The sequence below is a fragment of the Coturnix japonica genome, chromosome 1, assembly GCF_001577835.2.
Source record: "Coturnix japonica isolate 7356 chromosome 1, Coturnix japonica 2.1, whole genome shotgun sequence".
NCBI lineage: Eukaryota > Metazoa > Chordata > Aves > Galliformes > Phasianidae > Coturnix > Coturnix japonica.
This window is the reverse complement of record NC_029516.1, coordinates 45,780,974-45,807,802: the sequence shown is the minus strand read 5'-3', so window position 1 is coordinate 45,807,802 and position 26,829 is coordinate 45,780,974. Positions and strand designations below refer to the sequence as shown.

The following is a 26,829-nucleotide window of genomic DNA, read 5'->3' as shown; positions in this document are numbered from 1 at the left end:
TAAAATCAATTATGTTTTGAACATTGAAGCTGATAAAACCTGTGTTGTGGATGAATTGTGGGGCAAATGAAAAGTGAATCTTTTTTTTTCTTTTTTTTCTTCTATTTTTTCTTTTTTTTCTTCTTTTTCCTTCTCCATTGCAGTTTCTTTTACTTCTCACTCCACTCTCTGAGCTATGGATTGTTCTGATGTGTTTAGTCCCCCCTACATGAGGCATCTTGCTTACTGATGTTCTTATAGCCCTTCTATCTTCTTTCCTAATTTTATTTCTTAGTTCTTTTTGCCCTTTTCCTTTAATAATTGGGGAGATATCAGAAAATAAGCATAGCAGTTCTGAGGTTCACATTTGAGTTCTTCTAGTACACTTAATGAACAGTGACAAGTCCTCGCAGTGGTCTTGTTTTGACCTTACTGATCTTGCTTTATTTTATTAACTCTCTTCAGTGCTTCTGCAGCTCAAGTTCCATCTTTCTTGTAGTTCTGATCTGAAGTCACTTTGGTGCCACAGCAGTCCTTCTGGCAGTTCTGGCTCTTGGGCTGTATGCTGTCTGTCTGTCCAACAGTCTGTGGAGCTTCCCAATTGCTTGAATGTGGTCTTGCCAAGTGAGATGAGGAAGTCAGTGCCCTGGCAAACTGAGGTTGGGCTGGGAAATGAAATGTGGTCAAGTACCATGGACAGGGCCCATCCATTGTCTGCTGGAGCCCTTGCTGTGGTCAGGGATCTCGCCTTGGTGGAGAGCACTTGGTATGGACGCAAGATCTTTGCCACATGCATGACGCGTATCTTGCATAACATTTGGTACTTCAGATTTCTGACTACTGGCAGAATAACTTCTCTCTATCAGCCTTACAGCTGTAATTTCCCCACGGTCTGTCCTTATCACATTCATTTGTTAGAAGGGAAGTTACTCCAGCACAGACGTATTTTGTGCTTGGGGATTATATGGCTAATAGAGCCTAACTCCAAATTCCTTTAGGAACATTTCATACAGTATTTCATTTGAGATGCTCCTGCCTTTGTTTACTTAATCTCCTTGTTAAAGTGACAAACTTTAGTCTCGCATATATTAATGTTGTTCAGTGACATGCTGCAGACAGGGCTGAAATTTAGATGAATCTGCTGTTAATCCTGTATGAATTGATTATGCCCCTTCGTAATTTACAGTAGAGTTTTTGGAAGGGGATGAAAGCTGAAGATATTTCCGGAGCACTGATTTGTGTTGTGCTAGAAAGAACTGTTTTGTCACACTGTATTCATAGTTAACTTGCATGCAATGGATTGGGGCACCAAAGGGATAAAATAATGCATCTTCTTATACTGCTAGCTGAAATAGCGCATTCAGCTTGTGTTGGATCTCAATGATCTTATTTCATGCACTTCAAAAAGTCCTATCTGAATATTTGGAGGAGATTTTGGATAAACATAGTATGCCTGATTTGTTAAGCTAAATCTTAGGTTTGAGAATGATCGATATATTCACTCAGTAGTGGCATTGATTGTACAGCCTGCCCATTTCAAGTTCATGAGCTGTTCAGAAAGCATTTTCTTAATTTGGAAAGATTATACCTTTTGTGCCTTGTGCTGGTGTGTGAAGATATGGGCTAAGATGAAGCACCACATCTGTAGTGACAGTGCTAGTTCAAAGGTTTAGCATTCAGTGAAAAGGGGAAATAAAATTGTTTGTAACTGAACCTGCTGTGATAGTAGGGCAAGATTCTTCTGAGATCCCTCACACCCTGTGAAAAAGAGGGAGGCAATTTTGGTGAGAGTTCTGCTTTATGAGAGTTCATCTTTACCCAGGAAAGGATATTACTGTGCTGCAAGTCTGTGAAAAATGCTGCTGCTTTGCTTGAGACTATGTAATATTAATGAACATAACAGTTTGTTGGTTGCAAGGCTTGTTAAACTGTATGCAGCATTTTGTAGCTTCAGACCCTTTGTTTGCGGAACTTATTCGTCAGTTCTTGTGTTGACTTTGTAGCAGTGAATGGTGTCTTCCACCTGTGCACAGAAGGCAGTACAGCCTTTGCATATGAACAGCCTCCAGCTTTGACAGAAGAGATGTGTACCTAGATGGCGCATTTTTAAAGCTTTCTCTTTCTGACCTCATTACAGTTTGCGTGCTTGAAATTGTCAGTTCTCAGGCTTGAAATTACTGCAGTGAAGGTGATACTGAAGTCAGCACCTCTGTAGTCTGAGGAGCAAATATGGCATGCAGACTTTAAGAGGCATTTAAATGCTAGTGCATTTGAGGAGTTAAGCATCTTGAGAGGAACAGTTATTAAAGGCTAACAGCTCATTTATTGTTTTAAACTTTGTGTGAGCCCTTAGCTTTCCACAGAGCTGGAATATCATGGATCTGCTAATAGCAGATATCTTGCCTTTTTGAATTAGAGATTCCTGCTGAATTGCATGTGAAAGATATACTCTGGAGTGAAAGATGTTCTTAACTTCTTAATCAAAGTCTTTCTGACTGTATTGCATTTTTCAATGAGATAATAATTTTAAGGTAGTAATTTGGGAAGTTGAATTTGTTCTGTTGGAAATGCACTGATACTGTCAGGCAAATTTGAAAAGTTACCAAGTAGAGCTGAACAGTGAAAGCGCTGGGAGCTGTTGGCCTTTGTTAGATTGGAAATAGCGACATAAAGATGACTGACTTTATCTGCTTCCTGAACCGTTTAGAGCTTAGACTATATTTATTTCTAAAATGAAGCTGAAGAGAAAATCTCTGAAATAAGAATTCAGAGTAACTCCTAGGATGACTGGTAGTCTTGATAATATTTCAGACTGATAACCTTTAGACTGTAAGCTGAATCTGTGAATCTTGTATTTGTACAAAAGCTGGTTTCTAGTAAGAAAAAATTGCTCCCCTCTTCTGTCTGTGATTATTCCATATTGACCATAGCTTTAATCAGTGAACGCAATGCATGCAAAAAATACTCAACAATGACACATTTTAACATTGAAAAGACACCAATTTCCTGCTAGGTGCTTTTTTCTTGTTAAGTAGAGTTGTATCTTATCCTGAATAGCAGATGCCTTCCTTGTTTGTGCAAAACATAAATTCAGGGAATATGTGCAGAATGTGAACGCAGAAGGTCATAGCCTGGTCAAGCACTGCAATCTTGTGTAATACTGTTAAAGGCAGCAAATAATTCTTTTTAAAAATATATATTTCTTTTTATCTTTTAGGCAGTATTTTGCATTTCTGCAGAGCTTTGCACAGATCCTGTTCCCATGCAAACTGATGAGGGAGAAATACTGGAGGAAGGCAGTCCCAAGGTCAGTGAGGTAAACAGGACGGTATTTTGGCGGATCAAGAACTTGCTTGGCTGAAATGGGAAATATGTGGAGTGAATGTTGACTACTGGTGATATTTTAAATAAATAACTGCATGCAGTAAATAATATTTATGATGCTGGAGGCATTTAAAAGTAACATTTTTAAAAGCTTTCAGGAATACCAGCTTTTTTTGGAAGCTAAGGGCTGAAAGCATCTGCGTTAGGGTGCTGCCAGGAAGATATGTGGGAACTCTTGACAAGAAATACTAACTTTGATTGTATTCTGTTTATTAGAACTGGAGGAGTTGTTGAGGTTTCTGTCCTACATACCCACCCTGTCAGCTAACTAACTTGAAGAAGTAGGCATGCAAGTGAGGTCTTGGGTGCAGGTATCTGTGTTTATATTACTGATTGATTGATCACTTCATCTCCTTGCACGCATCAGCATGTGCTTTGTTGTGAGGCTGGACAGACTGTTACCTGTAAAGGTATCTGTGATACTACACATACATTGTTGAGACGAGGTTGTTAGGTTTGCTCTTGAATATAATAGTGGTTATGTCCTGCTTTTTGCTATTGAGACCAACTTCCTGAAGGTGCAGGTATTGAGTCATGAATGACTTTGGTTTACATAATGTCACGGTCATTATCATATTTTTCAATAGGTTTATAAATGTATTTTACAGTCCTTTCTCAATCAATTTATATTAACTTTGAAATTAATACACTTTAAAAAATGACTTCTAAAGTTCATGAAGATCCAAATCATTGTTAGCTTGTAGTTTTCCTGTAATGCAATTGCAGCTGAAAAAGGGAATCATTACAGGACTTTGTCATTATCAGGCTGTAGCTTTCGAGGACATGTTCTTGTAGTTTTATGCTCTAATAGAACAAAACATTGTTTAAGCTCTAGTCATCATGCTAGAAGGTAACTAATTATTATAGAAATGACTTGATGGTTGTCCCGTATGTACTTTGGGGACTGTGTTAATTTTAAATGGATTTAAAGGATCACTCAATAGGTTAGGAACTAACAAATGAAAACATATCTGTGGATGCACCTACACCCACTCAGACGGTTGAAAGCTTCTCTGAACAAGAATGTGGTTACAAGTACCAGTAGAGGATACTGATGAGAGGAAACATCATGGTGTGTTTAATTATTGTGTTCAACAGCATAGTCACTGGTGCTTAATTATCATCAGACAGAATCAGTGTGTTTGTGTGTGTGTGTACTTACATATGGATATATAAATACACAGAAAGCTGTAGTGCTTGTATATGGATATATACACACATACACAAAAAGTTATATGTATTCGTGTGTGTGTCTATATGTATACACACACATATGTACACATATATACATGTATGTGTGTATTTATATGTATATATAATGCGTGTATATATGAGCTTTGTATTATTTTTTTTCTTTTGTCTGTGTGGCAGAAAGCAGACTGAGGTAACACTCTTGTGAAATTTACTCTTCCTCCAATAAAAAACATGCTGTACTTTGATGTGCTTGATTTTAATTGGAATGGCAAAGATTATGAGCTTCATCCCAAATTAGGTGTCCCAAAAAAGTGCAGAGCTTAAATTCCAAATAAAGTCTTTTAAGCTGACTTTAGATCCCTAAGTGCATATGCTTGGATAACAGGTATGATTCAGAGTTGCACAGAATTGGTATATGTTAAGCAAAACATTCTCAGGACTACATCAAGTCCTCCTCATCCTGTGATACACAGGGCTACACACTGGAGTGTATGCCCCAGTGTTTGTTTTCAGTGTAGGTAATAGTCACAGGAGAACTTTGTAACAGTTGAAGGATCTGTCCTAGAAAAACTGAGGCAATGTGTATTTCACTGTATTGTTCAGAATTTCTCTCCTATTGCAGGTAGAGGTAGGCTTGAGTGAAGTATTGTAGGGTTTTAGGGATGATACCAAAATGTCCTTCACTGAAATGTGATGAACATCTGAGTATGGAGATGTGGGTACTGCAAGAATGAACTTTTTATGGTGCCAGTCTCAAAATAGCTTTAAACATTGTGGCCACTCGGTGTCATAGGGTTGGGACTGAAAGGTAGACCATGTTTTATTTATTTATTTGTTATTTTTGTCATTCATTCTTTCAAGGATTGTTTTCCAGCAACGAGCGAGCTTTCCTCTCTCCACAAACCACTGTAGACTAGACTGGACTTCGGGAGCCTTACTGTCTTGACAGTTTCCTTGCCAGGGCTTTTCATCTAAACTGGCTCTATTGTTATATCTCATGATTTCTTCTTTGTTGCCAGGCTGTCAGAAAACACGCTTTCTGTTAGCATAGCATCAACATGGTAAAGACAGCAGGCAGCTGTCAATAGCACACTTTTGATTCCAATAATTAGATGATAATCACTCCACTAAGAGGGAAAAGAACACACACAAAAGTAACCTTTTTCAAATATGTTTGTTTGTTGTTTTTTTTTAAGTAGTTATTTTTGACAGATGCGGAAGCCTTATTTCACAGCAAATATTGGATCTATTTTATCTAACTGATCAGCATGTATAACACACAACAATGTATCACTTTATAGAAATAATGTGGTGGTGGGGAGGTGTCTGTTTTGAGTCTTTTCTACATTTTTTTTCTTTTTTTTTAAGAAATTCTTCCTTCAAACCCAACGATTTTTCCTGCTCCTTGGGTTATGATTTCTTTTTTCTAATTTCATGTTATGTGAGTTGAATTCCTACATACGATTATTGAGCTTTTTCCATTAGCAGACTCAAAACTTTGAAAATATCAGCAAGCTTCTTTTTTGTGGTTCATTTCTTTTCAGATATTTTTATCCATCTGTTAAGGATTGTTGCCCAGACAACACTTCTACTTTGTTTCTCAGTTGTTCCTTTACAGTAAATTATTGCAAGGGGGAGCTAAAAGTTTATGCCTGATTTGGAATATATTTTTTAAAATTATTTCAGTATTGGCAGAGCTTAAGTTGCAAACATCTTTCCCCAAAAATGCAATTAAAATTTTCACATCAAGTGTTGTAATATTTCTCCCTTCCTGCCCTTATAATCCTTCATAATTCACTAAAAACCTATGAACTTGCAGAGGAGGAAGATGATGACCTGCATAGTGTATAGAAAGGTGTTTATGAATTGTGGGTTTAGTTCCATGCTGTAGGAGAGAAAGTAGGAAAACAGCTTCTTCTGTCTTTTTCAAGTATGGCTGTTTCAAAACCAGCAATGCGAAAGTCAAAGCTTGTCCTGTTATTCGGTCTCACTGTTCAGTGCTGCTCATCAAACCGTATTGAAGAAGTTACCTGTTAATCATTGTTTTATTTCAAGCTACCCACCTGTTCTTATCTGCTAGTGAGAATCTTCTTATGTTACTGCCTTCGTGTTCTCATTTCTCTTGCCTCTTGGTGTCTAATTGTGAACTAGCATTTTCCTTCTGTTTACATCACTTCAGAACTATTGATAATGGCTGTGGTTGTTTTATCTGGAGGCATTCACACTGAGATAATGAAAAGGTTAAAAAGTACAGAATGCTTACTCAAAGATTTAAGAAGTTGAAACTAAGGAAACTTAAGCTTGCCAGAGTAGCATTTGTATTTGATTTGATAAATTACATGTTTTGATATTTATAAACAGAAACTAGAAGCATTGTTGGGAGGGCAGTGTTGCCAGCTGGGAGATACCTGTTACTTAAAAATAAGGAATGGTTCACTTACCCCTTCTATATGGGCAAGCTGTTCTCAGTTTTTGGTAGTCAATGTTAACTGGATTGAGGTTGTCAAAAGTTAGGCAGGTGTCACTGTTTGAGATTTACATTTAACACAGTAAGAAGAAAATCATATTTGGGTAGTTAATTAACAGTAAGTCCAAAACCTTGTCTCTTCTTAGTGATGCAGAAATGGGTTTCTATTCAGATGGTGCTAAATAATTTTAAACATTCAGGCTGAAGGCCTGCATAGTGATGAACTGAATAAATAACTCTGTTACTGGAGTTCGGGTGGCTTTGATTTTGTTGCTGTTTTCTTTAAAAAGCTGTTTCCCAATCTAGTACTGGCTGGTGCTTTCAGGCTTGTTGGGTTCTCTTGCAGTATGAATCCCCACTACACTTGACAATATTGGCGTATTAGAAAGAGATGAATTTTCAACCTTGTAAACCCCTGGCAAGTCGGAGTTTTCAAGGATTTCAACTTAAGTTGCTGTCAGCTCTCCTTTGGATCCTGAAGAGTCCTATTTTTTTGCTTTTTATGAATCATTCACCGTATTTTTGGAACCACGTTACTCTATCAGTTTTTTAGCTCTGCTTGGAGGTTACTCATAGAACCTCCAGCATTTGTTCCCTGGTATATAAGGTATGTTTCCATCATTTGGAATGTGAGTTGTAGGAGTCTTTGTATAAAATACCCTGTAAAGTCTCTTGGAAGCAGAGGGGTTTTCTGCCCTGCAGGCACTTACCTTATGCTTCCCTCTAAGCATAAGATCAGCTCTGAGCACCGGGCATTGTAGCAAAGAGCTATAAACTACAGTATGTTATTGGGGTCCACTGGCCTTGTGTTTTCAAAGGTAAAGTAATTGAAGAATTTGTGAGAAAGAGCACGTAATTAAAGAGACAGAACTATGTAAGCCATTGTTAAGGAATGCTGTTCATAACTTTGATTTTTGGATAGTCTTATAGCAATTTACTCAGCTTGAAGGACAAGAATTCTACTAGTCTGACTGTTGTAAAACCTCCTTATGCAGAGTGAACTCTAAAATCTTTAAAACACAGATTACAAAACTGAAAGATGACTCCGTCCATTTTCCTGTGCACACTCTGAAGTGCTTTAAGAGACAGAAAAAGAAAGTTAATAAAATCATGTGGGGTTTTTTTTTCCCCCTTGGGAAATACCATCATCTACCAAATTGACTTTAAGATCGGTTAAGGACTGTTGTCAGACTGTCCTTTCATCCAGCCTTTTCATATGTACAGTCCATGTGGAGGATACATAATAGTATGGGATCATTCCAGTGAACAGGTGTGCATCTGGTTTCTAGAGGGGGAAAAAAATACGTCAGTCTCAAATAAAATTCAGTTCAGACTCACCTTTTCCATTCTTTTAAAGGTTTTTTTTTCATAAATGCTTTCTTCAGTACTGTTTTCCTGGCCAGTAGCATCTCAGCTTCAACTGATGACAGCAAATGAGAAGATGGTGTAAAACGGGGGAAAAAAACACAGAACAAATGAAGCAAACAATGTTTGCTTAAAAGATGGCTTTGCATCTTGGGACTAACAGAGTGTAGCCCCTTTATGATGTTTTTGGACAGAGATGGGCATTGCTTTATAGGTTTGCTAAGGAAGTGTCTCTTTCCAAGCCAGGTTAGTTTTGGTTTACAGTTAGAGACTTTTCCACCACTTTTCAGTATACTGCTCTTTGATCTCGTTCCATTCAGCATTGGCTTTACAAAAGTTTTGGAACTTGTTGTAGTGTGTATGAATGTGATGTGTTAGAGCTCTGTATAATCAGCTACTTAACATCTCGTTGTTGGGGAAAGCATTGATAAATATTCTTGTTCTGACATCTCTCCCTTGTTTTGCCAGAAGACAATACTTGGGGAGGAACTTGAGCCATGGGCAGTAAAGCTTTTCTTAGCCTTGGAGTTCATATTGGTTGTAGGCTGATTAGTTGGGTTGGTTCATTGAAAAGTGTAACACTGAGTGATCTCATTGGCTTCATACATTTGCATGATTCTAAAAGGACAGTTGCATTTTCACTCAGTGATCTCTATGGGTCTAAATTTGTTTCAGTTTCTTAAACCTTTTTTCTCCCCTCCTCTCATTCCACGTGGAAGAAATGAAGATGATGTTTGTGAAGAAGACTTTTGTTTTTGCCTCTAAAAATAGCCATCTTCATCATTATGTTAGACTGGAGAGTGTGTGGACAGCTAAGAACACGTGAACTCTGGAAAAGACATTGTGCAGTGCCAGTTTCCCTGTGGATAAAAGCAACATTAAAAGCACATCGATGTTTCCTGCCACTTGTTTTAAGTCAGACATTTAACTCAGACATTTGGTTAGTAGACAAGAGTGTATATTATAGAGAAGTTATTGTGAAGAAAGGAGAATGCAATAGCTGCCTGCAGATGCAGTAAGCTTGTGTGGAATGAGATTGCTAAGAGATGTTGTGGAAGTGCTCTGAATTCACACTGATAGGTTTCCCCAGATACAGAGCGTTCGTTTGTGATTGCTAGAGAAATAACTTACTGTATTGGCATTTTGAGTTTTTGTTTGAGGATGAGTTTGTGATGTATGAAAGAGTGGCTTGTGTGCCTCCCAGAGATGTGCAGATGCTGCAGTAGCTCGGCAGCCTGTTGGATGTCTCGCAGACTTTAATAACCCTGAGAAATTTGGAAAAAAAATATACTAGCCAGCCATCAGCCTTGCCAGTGTCTCTGCTTTAGCTGAAGTGAGCTGGGATGTGCATTCTGATAACTGCTGCTTTTTTGTTCCTTCTTGACAGTGGTCAAAAATGGATGCCTAAGAGGCTAAAATGAGGTTAATGCATACTTGCTGAAGGCTCTGGCTGTTTGTTGCTCAGGGACTTTCTGGGCCAATAGTAGTTCCTGTGTTTATAGTCTACACAATAATTTGTCTCTTGTAAACACAGAAAATGAGTTCTGTCCTATCAGATCTCTTAGTGACGAATAATTTCAGCACTTCTTTGCCTGACTGAAATGACATAAGCTAGTACTAGCAAAGAATATTTATGGCCCAATGAAGGTGATTTAATGTTCAGGGCAGAAGTTTAATTCAGTTTTTGGTAATATCATGATCATCTGCTCTCTCAGTACATTAATAATTCTTGTTTGTGCCAGTTGCTCATTTGTGGCAATGCAGCACCTGGCTTTCCAAATCTAAGGGGAAGGGAGCAGTTAACTTGTTTGCTTTCTTCTCTGTCAGGGTGGTTAACAATGTGTCTATTACAATATCAGCTACTTACAGATGTCAGTTTAAACTGCCATAACTTGTTCATCAGTGTCTGTCCCATAAGCTGTTAACTGAACTGGCTGTATAGCCATTGGGCAGCATACAAGTGGCTGCTTGAACTAGTAGTCGAGGGCTTTCAAGTCCGATTTTTTTCCCCTAAATACTTGGAAAATACAGAAGTTTTTGCTGTTGCTTTTTTTTTTTTTTTTATACCTTGGAGTTGTACCAGCAAGCTACAATTCATGCGCCATGGAATGCTGCTGGTTTTTATCAGAAGAATAATACAGAAAAGAATTGAACTGAAAGATGCTCATTTTTTATTAAATACAGATTTTACTGAGATCCATTCTGTATCCTTGCAGAACACGCTAACAAAAGGATGGGCTCCATTATCAGCTGTGGCAGGATATGCAGAGCACTTGGATTCTGAATACTTTATATATTTTGAGCCTGAATTTGCCGAACTACTATTCAGAGCTTTCTTAGCTTCAAAGTTGAAGATTTCAAATAGCTTTCCTAGATACCCTGTCATGCCTTATCTTCAGTGACTTGAAGGAACCTATTGAAGGTGTTACTAGAAAATGAGTTTTGTGCCACAAACAGCGGACTATCTCAGAGTACTTCCAGACCAAGATTCAGATAGATTATTGTATATGTTGATGAGTTGTTGCATTTGAAATACCTTACAGCTAAGAAGGAAGTGGAAAATATTTTTTCAGTCTTTCCTATCTATACAGTAGGAAAGAGAAATGTGGCCGGAATCCAGACCTTCTGAGCATTTTCAGTGTGTGACTCCTGTCATTAATATTCATACATCTGTTTTAAGCTTAGCAGGGAATTCACGTTAAGCTGCTGTGAATTTCATGGAATATTAGATAGTGTCTGCACCTCAGAAGTTAGCAGAGAAGACGGAATGTGGTTCATTTCTGCAAGTGCAGATGATAAGTTTGAGTTGGTGGTAGAAGAAAATTCCTAGAGTTGTTGAGCCAGGTGCTGTAGTGGTTAAGTGAAACACAAATGACTTATTGTGTGTTACACCAACTCTGTTCTTAATGTCTAACTGAGCTGTCATTTGTAATCTGTCCCCTTGCTTTGTTAGGGTTATGCATGTGTGGTGTATGTTACTGTGTTGGCACTTGGTGTTGAGTCAGGACTTGAGCAGCCATTGGGCTGCATATACCAAACGTAGATACCAGATTAGAGATTTCAGAAAGTAGTCATGTGAGTTTTAAGTGTGATAGTATGCAGAAGAACAGTCAATGATTAGCGAGGAGATTGTGATCTATCAGTAGGATTGCATCAGTAAGCTTTCACTTCTCTTTTTACTAACAGGAAAACCAGTTAAGACTGCATAATGGTGGTACCATTGTAATGCACGATCGAGATGCTGATGAGAAACTTGAAGAAAATAAAATAGCAAGTAGGCTTGGAGCTGATTCTCATCTTGTGCTGGTGTTTTGTTGTGTGCTGAGGTTGTGCTTTCACGAGGGGAAGAAAAAGCAGAAATAGGTTCAGGTGAAAATTCAGCAACATTGCAGTGCTGTGCAATACAGCAAAAACCTGCATGGGTCCAAAAATTCAGACAGCTTTTCTGTGCACCTTGTCTCCAGGGTTTTCCTGTGTGTAGTTCAGGAAAATCCTTTACTTTCTCACTTGAGAAAAAAAGAAAGTTAAGGGCTGTGGAAATAGCAATTGAAACTTTTTTGGATGTTTTCATCTGTGCACTGAAATTAAGGTAAAGTCTCAAGTTTACACTGGCACTAATTCGTGCCAAGAAATTTGTGCTACTCCGTGCACATTCTGAGATACCAGCTTGCTGAACAGAAACTTATTCCTAAGAAAATCTTTTGAGTATTTGCAGCTAAGTTGCGCCAGTTTTATTCAAGGAAGTTTAATTAGACAGTTTTATCTGTTGCTAACAAGTAAAATTTACCCTTAGTTCAGTTTATCCCAAATGCTTATATTAAGTCAGGCAGAACGGTGACTCAACTCTCCTTTCAACTGTGGTAGTGATTACATTTCTGTTAGACCTCAAACTGTCTGATATTTCCGACAGGTCCTTCTAGCAGCTTGGCATTTATAGTTTCCACAACTGCTAACAACAGTGACTGGTGACTAATTGCTTGAATTTCAATGATTAGGTTGTGAAATTACACTTAAAGCACGTATTTGTGAGACAAAAGAAATGCTGATGGCACGCTTACTGTAGCTCTGTTGCTGCTGAGGAGTAGGAAGTTTTACTGCTCTTAAAGCAGTAGCTGTGGTGAAACACCAAACGTATCAGTCTTAAACTGGACTTGCAACCGGCTGTGCTAAATTAAGTTTAAGCATGGGAAGTAAATTGCTGCAATCCGCAGACGGCAGCTTTTGACCTTGACTGTTCCTCAGTGAGGGAAGTCTAGTGATACGCTGGGTGAGGCTTTCGGTTCATGCGTTGGAGATGCTAATAAATGAAAGTTGTTTTGAGACTTTGTCTCATGTTCACTCAGGCGGCTTGTTACTGTCCTTGTTGTTATTTAAAAGGCAAGGGTGGTTTTTTGTATGTGATTTCTTTTTTTGCTTGATTTTTAAGAAAAGGATCTGTTGAATGGGAAAAGGTAGTGTTAGCGATAGTAGCTCTCTGGTGGAGCTGCATCAGTGTGTTTCTATGACTGGTGCAGGGGAGGTGGGGTGGGAAAGGAATACTGTTCAAAATAAAGTGTAGGATTTCTTACAAGGGTTTGTCGCATTCCTGAAAAATCATTTGTTTTCTCATATGCTCAATTCAGTTTTGTAGGGCTTGGATATTTAACGGAGATGTTGAATTGTGTTAGGGAAGTGTGCTTTCTGATATCAGTGTTCAGGACAGATGAGGGTTTTGCTGTGGAAACTTCAAAACATGTCAAACAGGACATTATCTAGGAACTCCACACCAGGTACACTTCCTAATCAAATCCATTAGGGCTTTGTTGAGAATATTTTTAGGAAGAGTGGAATGAAACCATGCTAACAGCTGTTGGACTTCTGGAAAGGAAAAAGTAGTACTGATTTGTTATGTCTGAGACACTTTTGTTATATCTCATTCTTTAGAAGCTAAGTATTGAAGTGTCTAATTGTGAATATCTTTGGGAATGTATATAAAACTGTCTTCTTGTATTTAGATATCTCAACATATAAGTTATTTATTAAAAAAAAATTGAATGCTCAGATGCTTGGAAAGAAAGATTAAAATAATAGAATACAGAATTTGACAACTTGCAGTTCCTCTTTTAATAAAAGCAGGTTTTCTATCAACTTCCCTCCCCTGCTGTTCGAGGGTCTATTTCTGGTTCCTGCTTCCAGCTGCCAGAATCTTGAAGCCTTCACCATCTCTTGCCAGGAGAAACAGGTGCTGAGAGCACTTGCTTTGATTCTTGGAGCCCACGGCTCCCCCTGCAGTCCTTTTAAGAAAGTGAAGTGCCTCAGACCCTTTATCCACAGCTGCTTTAACTCCATCAGGAAAGGCCACCGAGTTTGTCAGGCCTAACTTGCCCTTGGTGAAGCAAGTTCAAGAAGCAATCAGGTTCTGCAAAAAGAGGCTAAGGTGGATCAGACCTATGGAATAGCCTGATGCATAGAATCACAGAATGATTTTTGTTGAAAGAGTCCTTTTGAAATCATGTAGTCCAACAACCTTGCTGTGGGCAGGGATGCTTTTCACTAGATCATGTTGCTCAGAGTCCTGTCCCTTTCACTGTGTAAATATGGTCTCCTTGTCAGAAACAGAGGAGCTTGTATTGCTTGTTTTGTCATCCTCCAGTACACAAACCTTCTTATTTATATTGGATAGGTAAAAATTCATAGTCAACAAGGACTTTAAAAATTCAGTGTTGCCAGTTATGTTTGTACAGTAACAAATTGCTGATTAATTAGTACATGTTACAAGTAACTATATCCTTTTATGTCACTTCTCTGAGTTTGTTTTGTTTAAATCATAGTGAAGAAGTGCTGCTTGTTACAACATTGTCAAACTGCTTTCTTGTGTGTGCATTGGTCATATGTTGTTTTGTGTTAACGCAGAACTGGGCTTTATTCACATAAAATTTTTCCTCTGCCTTAGACCTTGCTTTGTCCAGAGCTTTTGTTCTTAGAGTTGAACTCATTGTTTCATGTCCTCCCACCGTTTTCCACTGTGGTGAGCCTGGCTCATTGCTGACATCCTTGTAGGTATGGATAGACACCCCAAAACCATCTCCAAGCTGAACAAGCTCAGAACCCTCAGCCTTTCCTCACAGGACAGATGCTGCAGGACCAAGCATCTCAGTGGTCACTACTGCAAAAGCCAGCCAGCCCACTTTGTGGGTATGTTTTCTTGTGGGGCCCAAAACTGGATGCATTTTTCCAGTTATGGTCTGTTGAGCTCTGAGTAGAGAGAATAATCAGTTTCCTCATCTACTGGCAAGGCTTGTATTAATACAGCCTGGGATACCGTTGGCCTTTCGAGCCTGGGCACACTGCTGGCTCATGATCCATTTGCTGCCTGCCAAGACCTTTTCCACAGAGCTGCTTCCTAACCTGTCATTCTTCAGACGGTGTCTTTGCCAGGGCCTCTCAGGTGTGGTGCTTGCAGCTGTCCTGTCTGAATTTGATGTTCCTGCTGCTCCTTCGCCTGTCTAGGTCCCTCTGAATGGCAGCCCTGCCTCAGCCATGTTGGCTGAGCCTGACCACCTCAGAGTTCACTATTTTGGCCCTTCAAGTCTCTGGTAAAGATGTAAAGATCATTTCTAGGATAAACCTCTTCAGCATCTCACCTTTTGCCAGCCTCTTCCTACCACCCATTGACTATGCTCCTCTGGCCACTCAACTATGTTTTTAACATTCATCCATTCTATCAGAGTTTTCCAGTTCCCTGATATTTGATTTCTTAAAGTTCCCATGTCCTCTTCTAGTGTTCCAAGGCATTTCATTGTTAGCTTTTTCTGCACAGTGAAAACCTACCAATTAATCTTTATTTCATGCATTTGACAGTTCTTATGTTCATGACTTATGTTCATTTCCTTGCACTGTGATTAATTTTTTTGGTGAGGTTCTTGTAAGACTTTGCCATGGCAGTTCTTTAAGAAGTCAAGCGCTAGCCTCTTTTTTATAATGCAGATTATTTCAGATAATTCTACCTAGTATCTGTTTCCTATTCGTATTCAAAGCAGATTTGGGATTTTTTTTTCCACCTGCTTTAAAACAGATTGGATCTGGACCTACAAGAATGTTGTCTGCAGTGCAGGGGATTTGTAGCTCTTAATTATTTGCCTCCTCTTCTCTTTGAAATGGTAATTTTGATAGATATGCTTGCTAGATAATAATGTTCTTGAGCGGCTCTGCTACCAGCGGAATTTACTCTACAGCTGTAGTAAAGCAGCAGTTTTATTGGCAATACTTTGGCAATTACCTTGTTTTGGTGGTGATCTAACGTTTGAATTCTCATTCAGATTTCTTCTTTATGATCTAATAAAATAAGCTCCCATTCCATTCTAAATTTGTGTTGGTTTTAAAAGCTTTCTATTTTTATACTTGAATTCTTACAAATTCTTCTCTACATTAAACCAAATTTCTGTTTTGTGTGGGAGCCTTCTCAGCTTAGCGTTATACGTGCTCTATGTCATTCTCTTTTACTCCCAAGCATTATATTTCATCCTTCCTCCTGGTATTGCCCACAAACCATTCCCTTGCTTACCATTCATGTGAACTGTACTCATTTCAAACCAAGAGGCATTCCTCAACTCAGCCGAACATAAAATACACTAAACAGAGTCATTCATGCTAGAATAGCACCCGATTTCAGGCTGTATAACAGTAACTTATTAACCACTTTCCCCTCACTGATAGAAGCATCCTGTTTTGATGTGCCTCCACAGATCTGTTATCCCATCTTTTTTTGTTTTAGTTTGCAACAGATCAACTGGTGGAATACCTTTCACATGACAGTTTAAGAGCAGATGTTAGAATTCTTGAGAAGCAAGTGTAGGCTGAGGTACAGCCAGGTTTGAAGGTGTTTGTGGTGGGAATACATGCATAAAAGTGCAAGTCATTCACTAAATTGTTTGTACGTTGTTTGCACGTTTCTTTGTTGCTTTCAAACTATGCTTTAAAACAAAATGACTGTTTTTACTGTTGGTTGCATGGGTAAATGTTTACAAGCGTGAATTTACCTTATGCTTTCTTGACTGACTATCTTCTGGATGTTGTTACCACCATATAGTTCTCAGTTTCTCAGTTCAGTTGGTGTTTACTTAGGGCTGTGTTTGTGCAGGAGAAAAAAGTAATTTCTGTTGTCCTTGCTAGACAATACCATGCAGTTAATGTTTTTTTGTCAGCATTTTTTCACTTGTTAACGTGATCAAGACTGAAATGAGTAGAAGTTATCTCTAATGGGGAGGAGGGACACAAGGGAAAGCCTAGGGTATCATCATAGTAGCATAGTCTTGTGCGGTTTGGAAGGGACCTTAGAGATCATCGAGTCCAACCCCCCGGGATTCGAGCCTCCTTTGTAGCAGAACGGCACTTCTACCACTTGCGCCACAGGGGGATTCGAACCCAGGGCCTACGGTGTTGCAATGCGGCATTCCTACCACTTGCGCCACTGGTGTGGCTGTTGGCTGGTTTATGGGGCTTTTTTTTTTGCATGTGAGATTGTTGATGTTTTTATCCTTAAGGGAGTAATTAAATTTGTTATCTTTACAGACAGAATAGATCTCTCCTTTCCATTCCTAGTGTAATGTAGTGGATCACGGATTCATGTGCGATCAGGATTTATTTGCTTTATTTCTTGTATAGCCTGTGGAACATTGCATTGTGGTCTGCTTGCTGACTTCATATAAAGTAGAGCATTGCTAACCATGCCTGGAAGTTTCCATAAAATACTAAGTGCATGTGTTAAATTTCTGTAGAAAGAGAAGAATATTCTGCTACCTTCGCAAGAGCTTCTGGCTGAATGAAGTAATTAAGTGAAGTGTGCATAATAAATGAACAAATATAATGCAATTCCTCTTTTGTGATGAAGAAATTACTGAAAATGTGGGCTAAAATTGTATTTAAAGAGCAAACAATTAAACAGAAAACTTCCTTAGTGCCCTTGGAATCTTTTATCATGTGAGCCAAAGGAAATGCCTACCTTATGTTGTCATTGGAACAGCATTTATTTGAGGTTCCCTCAGGCCTCTTTTTTTACCCTGCTAACTAAGCTAGATATGTGCAGTGAAAGTCTTTTTCGTATAAAAATATACTTTTTAAAACAAATAGACTGTTTTTACAGCCGTTTCTATCTGTAGTTAATTAGTTTTTTTTACAAGAAAAAGAAAACTTTTTTGGAGAGAGATCATGTTGAGACAAATGTGGTTTTGTTTGTTTTGCTTTTCTTTTTAATTCTTACGTTATACACAAGGAAGAAACAACAGAAGTCACACTTGCTCAGGATCATGAAGGATGTCTGTACAATGACTGATAAGTCTTCTGCTGTAGCCATTAAATCATTCTTCCCTTGCAAGATTTTCTGAGAATTGTGCAAGAAAACGGTACCATAGCAATGGGGATGAACATCTGTTGCTAAGAAACTACGTGGTCTGTTCTGGACCAGTTGCTCCGATCAAGTGGCTGCCTTAAGTTGTTGCATATGGAAAAGAGCCACTTTAGGTGATTTGCGTTTTGCTCCACCAATTCTGACCTGCAATGCTTGCCTTTGCAGATGGAACATGAGGATTTTGTAATGGAGGGGCATGGCAAGACTCCACCTCCTGGTGAAGAAAACAAACAGTGAGTCACATGTTTATTTAAAAAGGGCCTTACCATGGTGTGAAGCACTCCTGTCTAAATGTGCTGGGAGCATTGGTTGGTTGTTTGGTGCTCGCCCTTTTGGTTCATAGATACCGGTATTTAACAGTGGATAGCAGCTGAAAAAAAACAATAATCAGGATGATAACTTGCCTTACATTTAAAAGCATAGAAATATGCTTTGCAATTTCAGAAGGTAAATCAGAATTTGCTGTGGAAGAGAATCATTCTGGAAGCTTCGTGCTCATGTATTAAATTCTACTTTTTATTTTTAAAGTGAAAATTCGTACATTAAGCATTTATGTATTTCTTCTTCAGGGAAATAATTTGAAATATGCTAGAACTAGGGGATCTTTCTCTTGTGCAAATGGTAGAGTGGTTCTCTTTGAAATACAAGACTTAATTCATTAAAATGTACTGTATGGAAGGAACTGAAATTGTAAACAAAATTGCTTTTGTAAGGATGAGCAATTGAAGATCCCGGTACTTAGCGGTATAAGGAAAAAAGCTTCATGTGAGGAAAAAATGACAGATTTCTATTTGTAAAACATGTGGAGAAAACGGTGTTTCCAATGACTTCAGACCGAAGTCCAGTAGCAGAAGAGCAGAGCTTGGTCCTAAATGAGTATTGCAGTACGGCTGTATTCTGTATTCTTTCCTTTGGCTAATACAATGGTAATTTAATGTTGGTATCACAATTAAATGTTTTCCCTGACATACATTTTGGAACAAGCAAGATTATCTTTAGGAAATTCACAGTGGAAATCTTTAATCAACAGCCCCCATTCCCAGTGTGTCCTGTTGGCTGTCACCTCACGAACAGGGATTCTGTTGTCACTTTCATCAGCTATATACTTTGTTGCAGAAAGGTTGGCATTCGACTCAAGTAGAAGGTCTTCCTTACCTTTCAGATCAGCTATTGACTAAGTTGACTGCCTCTGCAACAATGAGAAAATCTTTCTGAGGTAGCCAAGATGAGCTTGGGGAAGTTGTAGTGCTGAGCATGCACATTCTTTCCATCATGGAAGCGAGCCAAACTTCTCAAACTAATTGCTGCTATTTCTTTCTATTCAGACTGCCCAACTTACTGTGGTACCAAGAGATGCAAAGCTTACTGAAGTAGAAAAGTAGAAACTTTCAGAAAGTTCCAGAAAGCAATCAGTGCAGGAATAAAATTTAAAGAGCGGGAGTTATGTTTTTGCCCTTGTGAATTACTTATTTAGTTATACAGTAGTACCTTGTTGTTACAGTGAGGATATGAGAGACCTTGTATTGGATTTATCCTGGCCTTTTGTTTGCTGTCTTATTTTAGGTGCAAGTGGAAGCTGTGGTTATTTTACAGTTGACCTGATTTCTAATTAGAGCTCTTCCAAGTGCCTTACAACAGCTCTGTTCTCCAGAAAACTGTAGTTACTGGAAAGAGAATGACATCAGTGATAGGCAGGAGTGTTTTTTTTTATTCTCTAACTAATAAATGTATGTTTTTGTGTACCAAATAAGAAGTCGATAGAAGTCTTAAAGAGCAGTTTAAGTAATACAGCTAAGAGATGAAAATAATTTTATGTAATTTCAACATGATGCTGGGAATATTATGTTGTGGGTATTGCTCTTAAATTTAAATTGATTGCTTGAATCTTTTTCTACCCACAATCTCAAATTTTCATCTACCTAACCAAAACTGCCTATTGAGATGGAGCTTAACACTTGTAAGTGACGTTGATCTGGCATACAGAATAAATAGAGGACTGACATAAAAAGCTCCAGTAATTTATATCTTTAATTTACTCCAGAACGGTTGTGTTGTGTTGTCTTCAAAGCTTCTTGAACCAATCTCAAAAGGAGAAGAGGGGGGAAAAAAGCATTCAAAAATTACTTCCATTACGTATTAGTTGAGCATCCTGGAGTAGGTCTATGATGGGCCATAGAGGGGCTGAGGGGCATCTGAAAATGAGGAAAAGCTGATAGCTGCTACTGTTTAATTTAGAGATTGGAAGGTTTGGAGTCGGGCAAACTTTTCTGTGTGTACAGGTAGATACCTGATGGGATTGCAGATGTTTCTCTGTGCTGCCCGGTGAGGCAAGAAGCAGTGGAAACAACCTGAAATACAGAAAGTTGCACTCAAGAAAGAAAGGAAAAAGAGTCCCAAAAACCATGGGAATAGTCAAGCAATGGAATAGGCTGCCCAGAGAAATTGTGCTGCAAGATACTGAAAACCCAGCTGGATTCAACTGTATACAACCTGCTGTAGTTGGCCCTACTTTGAGTAAAGGGTGGGATTAATCATCTCCAGAGATCCCTTCCATCCTGTATGTTTCTGTAGTTCTCCATGTCTGTATATTCAGTGGTGAATTCCTGCTTGGTTGAATTAAAATCAGAGCTTATTAATGAGAAGAAATAGATCATAAGTTTGAATGAGGGTCAGATGTTTGCTACAGTCCTAGATACACTAGATGAAGACTAGTCTTTTCCAGCTGTTCTTCAGACTTCATAGTGTCTACAGCTCTCTACAGCTGTGCAGATGGAATTTTTACTTTTTGAGTGCTTCTAATTTGCTTTCCTGAAAAGCTGACCATGTTAATTGAATTGCCTTTCATCTGGGTAGTTCCACTGACACTGTATTCAGAAGGTGTGGTTTCAGCGACTGACCTGTGAGGGAATTAACTTGCATCAGAGTGCTTGAGGAGTCAGCAAGTGTTAACCTTAGGCAAATCCAGATATTTTTTAATATTTAACTGCATTCCAATGGATTCAAATAAGATTTGAATTGGCAATGAAAAAACCAGAAATAAAAAGATACTTCTGAGCAATGTTGAATGTAAGCAGTACTTTTCAACTAGCTGCGGTTTAGTTTGAAATTTCCTTTGCAAAATTGCAGCTGTACAGTAGGCTGCAAGGAGCCGACATCTATGGGTGAGTTCAAGCACTTTATTTCTGAAATTCTGGCTATTTTAATGCAGTTTGATCCAGGGATAAACACATGACACAGCAAGAGTAACTTCTAGTATTAAGGAAAAAAGAAGAAATGGTATAATCTCACTATTTTCTGTATTGAAGTACAAAGACCAAATAATACTATTTCTCAGAGCAAATTCTCAGCTACAAAACACTATTTTTCAACATACCACTGTTAGCTGTGTGTTTTTGCTAGCAATGAACACAAGCCTTTGTTGTGCTCATAAAAATCTGCACCTGCAGAGATGACCCACTGTTTCACAGCTGCCATGACAGCATAAATGCTGTTTCCCATGCAGCCTACCCTTCCTTGGCCTGAATGGGTGGAAGTCAGAAGACACCAAATCCAGACTGTACGGGGAGGTATGGTAGGATAGTCCAGCCAAGATTGGCAGAGTGCTCCACAGTCTTCAAACTGGTACAGGGCCTGGTGTTGTCTTCTTCTCTGGCCTGACTATGCAAGTTTGGGCATTCTGCTTACTGTTGTGATGTAGTGGTCAGAGTTGATAGTTTTTCTGTGTTCCAGGAAATCCTGAAGCACCACTATTTTTATATCCTAAAAGAAAGCGCACGTCACTTTGCCCTCTGAGGTCCACATCTTGAACTTATTCATCCATTGGGAATTCATGGGCTGTTTTGACTCCTGCTCATAGTGGTGATACCATGTCTTGTCATGATAATGATGTGCTCTGGAAAGCTGTCACCTTCAGCCATGTATTGGTTCAACAGGTCCTGGGATACCTACATACAGATGTCTTTTCTGTTCCTGCATCAGCCTTTGTGAGACCTGTCTGGCACAAATATTGCAATATTTGAACGTTGCCACCAAAATTCTCAGTGCACTGAAGCCAATATTCAGCTCCGTGCACTGTTCTCTGGTAATAATCCACTGACTTGAGCTGATGAGCTGACTGAGAGGCTCTTCATTTCATGGTGTAGCAGCTGTTCATGGACATCTAGAACATGGTATGTCTTTCACATGGCTGTCACCACTGCTGAAACACATCACCCACTGCCTTACTGTGCTTACGTCCACTGTTTGGTCTCCATCAACATTCAGCAAGCGGCAATGAATGTTGGTGGGTGTAATTTTTTCCACATGGAAGAATTCAGTGACAAGCTTTTGCTTTTTCTGCACTTCCATATCAGACACCATTCGGTCAGGCTGTCCCTCTGCTGCCCTCTGTCACATGGCAGCAAAATGTAATGAAATATTGGTGAAAAGGCCATATCACCAACATCCATCTCTGATGTCACAGGCCAGTATAATAAAATAGGAGGCATTACTTTTGGAGCAGCCCTATAACCTCCAAATCCTGAGATTATCAACTCCATTTTGTGTATGTCATTTCTATGTCACCTCAACTTCTCTTGAAGTTTGTGGCAAACAGTGCTCTTCCTTGGAAATATCAACAGTTACGTTTAAAAGTAAAGCTCATAGCTGATTCTTTGCATGTAGAATAAGCTCATTAGATAAACGTAGCCTAAACCTGTGCCCCTCTCTCCCCTTTCCCCTTTCCTAAAGCATCCTTTGACATCCGAACATGCCACTGCTGAGATGTGTGCTACATATGTAGAGGCCAAACTAGATGGTTTTGTCACAGGGTGTTGCAGTTCTCTCAACATGCTTCAGTTCTAGTAATTATTCAGACTAGCTATTGTATTGGCATCCGATTAGGAGACTTCTGCCTTTGACTTTTTTATGGTTTATTTTACTTCATTAGAAATTTGAAAGGATATGAGAGGGTGGGAGACCATGAAACAAAAGCTCAAGGTGAAAACTGAATAGCTGTTCCAGCTGAGATTCAGGAATACTTTCATCAGCTTCCCATTGTAGAAGACCTTTTTTACTCCCTTCGATGGAGAGGCAGGACAAGTTTGCATCTCTACCTGTGTGTGTAAGGGGAGAGCCTGAGGCACGGAAAAACATTGCCCTTTGTTGTGCAATTGAGTGGGCAGCAATGGATGGGACAGCAGTGAGTTCTGGAGCTATAGAGCAGCTACGTTTTAGTTTCAAGTCTTGTAAGTCAATAATGTTGAAAAATCTGGCTTGCACTGCTTAAGATACAGTACTTCTAAGCAATGTGACGAGAAAAAATATGCAGAGTTTATACTGAAGTATTTTAACTGCCAAGGGATTCATGAGTTCTGTTCCATATTTTATTAGTTCAATGTTTTGGTTATTTTTTTCATCTTTTTGTACCTAACATTAGAGGTATTTATCCCCAAGAAAATTCTTACCTGAATATTCTATGCAAAAATCATTTAAATTAAGTATTTAGTTCTGCAGGCTAGTCTTAAAAATGTGTGAAAATGTTTTCAGTTGTCATTACATGTTTTTAAGCTACCTTGTTTCACCTGCTCACTCATTTTTCTTTCAAAGCTTGTATTAGGAGATAGCAAACATTTAGCACAGCATGTCTTACTTTGTCATGAAGAGATACCAGCTTTCCATGGACCACATCTATAACCTCCTCCATTAGCGTAGTGTCATTCTGCAACCATTTTCTGAGCATGTGGAAAATTGGAAAGTAGATGACTGAGGAAAAAGAAACAATTGAGATGACACAGAAAAATATTAAATCTGAAGGTAAAGTTTCCACTTAATATTCACATGTGTTTGTCCTGCACTGCTACTGACACTGAGAGGAAAACATTTGTGGACAGTACGCATTGTACATGTGAACAGTATGATGCTGCTTTCCCCTGGGATTTCATAGCACTTTCTTCCAGATGTCTTCTGGTAACTTCCAGATGTCTTCTGGTAAGAACATCCCAGCTTGTTTTTTTCCAAGATCTGCACTTGTCCTGCATAGTAAGCACACAAAACCTACTTCTGAACTTAGAAAAAAGTCCCTTGGTCAGAAAAGACTGCACGTGTAGTATTTCCAAAACAAGAAGAACGTGCATTTCTGTTCCAATTTGCTGATCTATAAATGTCGTATTGCAGATTTCCCAGTTGATATCACACTGACACCAACACCACTATTGATTTCTCTCATCATCTAGTTCTATTTGTAATTCCTAGCAAAAAGGAGGGGAGTTGTATTCTGATTTACCACCATCTTGAGCACCTGATGGTACTTTGAAGCAGAGAGCATTTGTATACTGACCAAATTCCTAAAATCCCGGAGCCTTTTTATTCAAACATCACCTCCACCCCCTGCTCCCTCATCCTTTTTAAGGACTACCTACGGGACACTCCATTAACGTCAAGTTCACTGTTCAGGCCGTCTTTCTGGTTTGGTTGCAGTGGCTGTTGCCCCTCCCTCTCCTAAGCAGACACTTCTCAGAAGCTGCCCCAGGTAACTGCCTTCTGATGCATCATTTATATGGATGGCTGGAAATTGCTCTCTTTTCAGCTGTATGTTTCTCTGAGATAGGAACTGATGAGTGGCATCTTAACAAGAATGAGATAAGTTGCTTACAGGTTGACCTGTGATTCTTCTTTGTTTCAGTCTTTAGCTAAAACATGTATCAATAGGTTTGACTTTTTTTTTTCTTGTTGTTATACTGCTCTTCTCAAACAACTGCTTGTGATGCACAAACTGAAAATTGATTGATGTCTGTATTAAATGTTACTTGGAAAGACATAGATCGAAAAATAATTGCTAAATACTCCGTTCATGATTTCTCTCCTACCTTTACATAGATGACCACTTACTATAAAGTAGCTTGCTAGAGATGGGCAGAAAGCGTGGCTTAAAGAAACTGGAGGACAGTTTGATTTCTTGCTCATTCTCCCTACTACTGGTTCCTCTTAGTATAACTGTCACAAAGACTAATAAGAATAAAACATTTAGTAGTATCCTGCCAGTGTTTAGACAAGGAAATCCCTGGGATGCATGCATAGAAGTTCATTAAACAAAACTGGTATTTTCCATTAGTAAATTGAATGTATTACTTCTGACTAGTATATATAAACATATATTTATTTCAGTGCTTTCTGAAAGAGGAGATACTGTCTTCCAAATTGTAAACAGAAGGAAAGGGGGGGGGTGGTGGAAGGAATTCTGCTTTTCAGTTCCTTGTCGATGCATTTATTGTCTATTTATTTATAGTTTGTTGTTCAACTGGACTACATGAACTTAAAAAGGCGAAAGTCTTTCTGCTTGTGGAGGTATTTACTGCTGAAAAAAGTGGCTTAGTTTGTAACCAAGCACTGGTTTTAGCTTAAAAAAAAAAAAAAAAAAGTGATCAGGCAAGTTGCTTGTTCATAAAATAAAAGTTGGAATGATTTTGTATTCATTCCTCAAAATCCTACTACAAAATCTGAATAGTCAAATAATAGCAACAGACTTAAATAATGTTCCTTGCTTTTCTTTAGGAGTCAAGAATAATTCTGAGCTCCTTCTCTATATTCTCTGTATCACTAGCATAATAGCTATGTATTACTACTGTAATTGTGTAGTTGAGAAAAAAGATGTGGTAGCTACAGCAAGCTGGTTGTGCCACTCAATTTCAGAAAGGGTTCACATCTGGCCTCTTAGAGCAAGCCATTGGCTTTGTAAATGCTTGTGAATTATAGTTTTAAAGAGTACCTTCAGACTGGATCATTGGATCTTCTGTATTCTTTGTATGCACATCCAGATGAATGACTGAATATTCATTTCAAGAGTATGGAGAGAAGGGGAAAAAAAGAAAGCTAAATGATAAGTAGGATAAAAAGATGTAAACAATTACATGAACTTGGTTGCAAGTTGCTGAACTTATCTAGACCCTTCAGGAAGTGACCATCCACTGCTGTACAATATAGAGCTCCTCATAGAAGTAAATTAGATGTAGAAGGTAGGACTCACTGTACAAGTAAAAGTACTACTCCCTATGGTCAAGATGGTGTGAACTGAAAATTTGTTTATAGAGGTGTTTTGGAACTCTTCAGCTGCATCATACCTCTGTTGTGCTATGATCTGGTGAGCTGGTATGATTTCTCTTTCTCCTGCCTTGATAGATTTGCTGACCTCTTTGCATTTAATCAACTCAGTCATGTTTAGGGCTCATACCGGTTTGTGTTAGGTTGGTGCATACATCTGAGTATTTAACAGCAGTAGAGCTTGTAGAATTTCCTTCAGAGGCAGCTAGCTGTTACTTCTGACATTTCAAACCACAGCCCTGTACATGAAGGCAGATTACTCAGGAAAGATATTCAGCTTACTTGGAAAGATCAGTTCATGGATTTTTACCGAAACAAATAATTCTTTTTGCTAGAAAAATGAATCAGATTAAGGAAAGCTTTTCCAGTAGTAATCCTCTGAGTATGCATTTGTTTTGAATTACCATCAGTATTTTAAAAATATATATATTCTCTTCTTATCGTATTGTGGTTCCTTTAATGCGAACAAAGGAAAATGGGTTGGTGCCAGTTTAAACCAAGATGCCAGAAATTCCTTTCCTCAGAGGTTTCCGGGCCAGTGACTGAACTCCCCACACAAAAACTCAAAACAAGTCAGAACAATTTGTGGAGAAGTACTGATCTGTCTCACCATAAATAAAAAAGTATCTACAGAAATCAAACTGCAGCACAACTTCCTTTCAGGTACAGGAGGAAAACAAGAAGCAGAAGGTCTAGAGAAAGACTAATGCTTTCATTACAGGAATCTTTTGTGAGACATCCCTTAAACATTTGTGAGAAATCTGCTCTGCACAGATAGATGAGACTGAAGTGAATAAGGATGTACTGAATTTTAGTAGAGATACGTCTAAAGGATCCATACAAGGAGGCGATCCTTTGCGGTGATGTGTTTATAGACATGAAAGTTAGATTGTTCTTTAAATATTCTAACCTTAATGCCTGCTGCTGTTACATTTAAGGCTTCTGGCCTTAAACAGAGGGGAGGGAAGCATTTAACCAG

At 38.7% G+C, this 26,829-nt stretch overlaps 1 protein-coding gene across 10 annotated transcripts in view; it reads left to right on the top strand.

Moving 5' to 3' along the window:
* TNRC6B (trinucleotide repeat containing adaptor 6B) overlaps positions 1–26,829 on the top strand; it is a 121,076-nt gene that overhangs the window by 18,213 nt on the left and 76,034 nt on the right. For 7 of the 10 annotated variants that reach the window (XM_032444658.1, XM_015860539.2, XM_032444638.1 and 4 more), the window contains exons 3-4: positions 3,197–3,295; positions 17,940–18,007. In XM_032444658.1, coding sequence (XP_032300549.1) covers positions 3,242–3,295; positions 17,940–18,007 — 122 coding nt within the window. In that variant the 5' untranslated portion in view covers positions 3,197–3,241. The remainder of the gene's footprint in view (positions 1–3,196; positions 3,296–17,939; positions 18,008–26,829) is intronic. The other 3 variants (XM_032444645.1, XM_032444684.1, XM_032444641.1) reach the window with 2 other exon arrangements.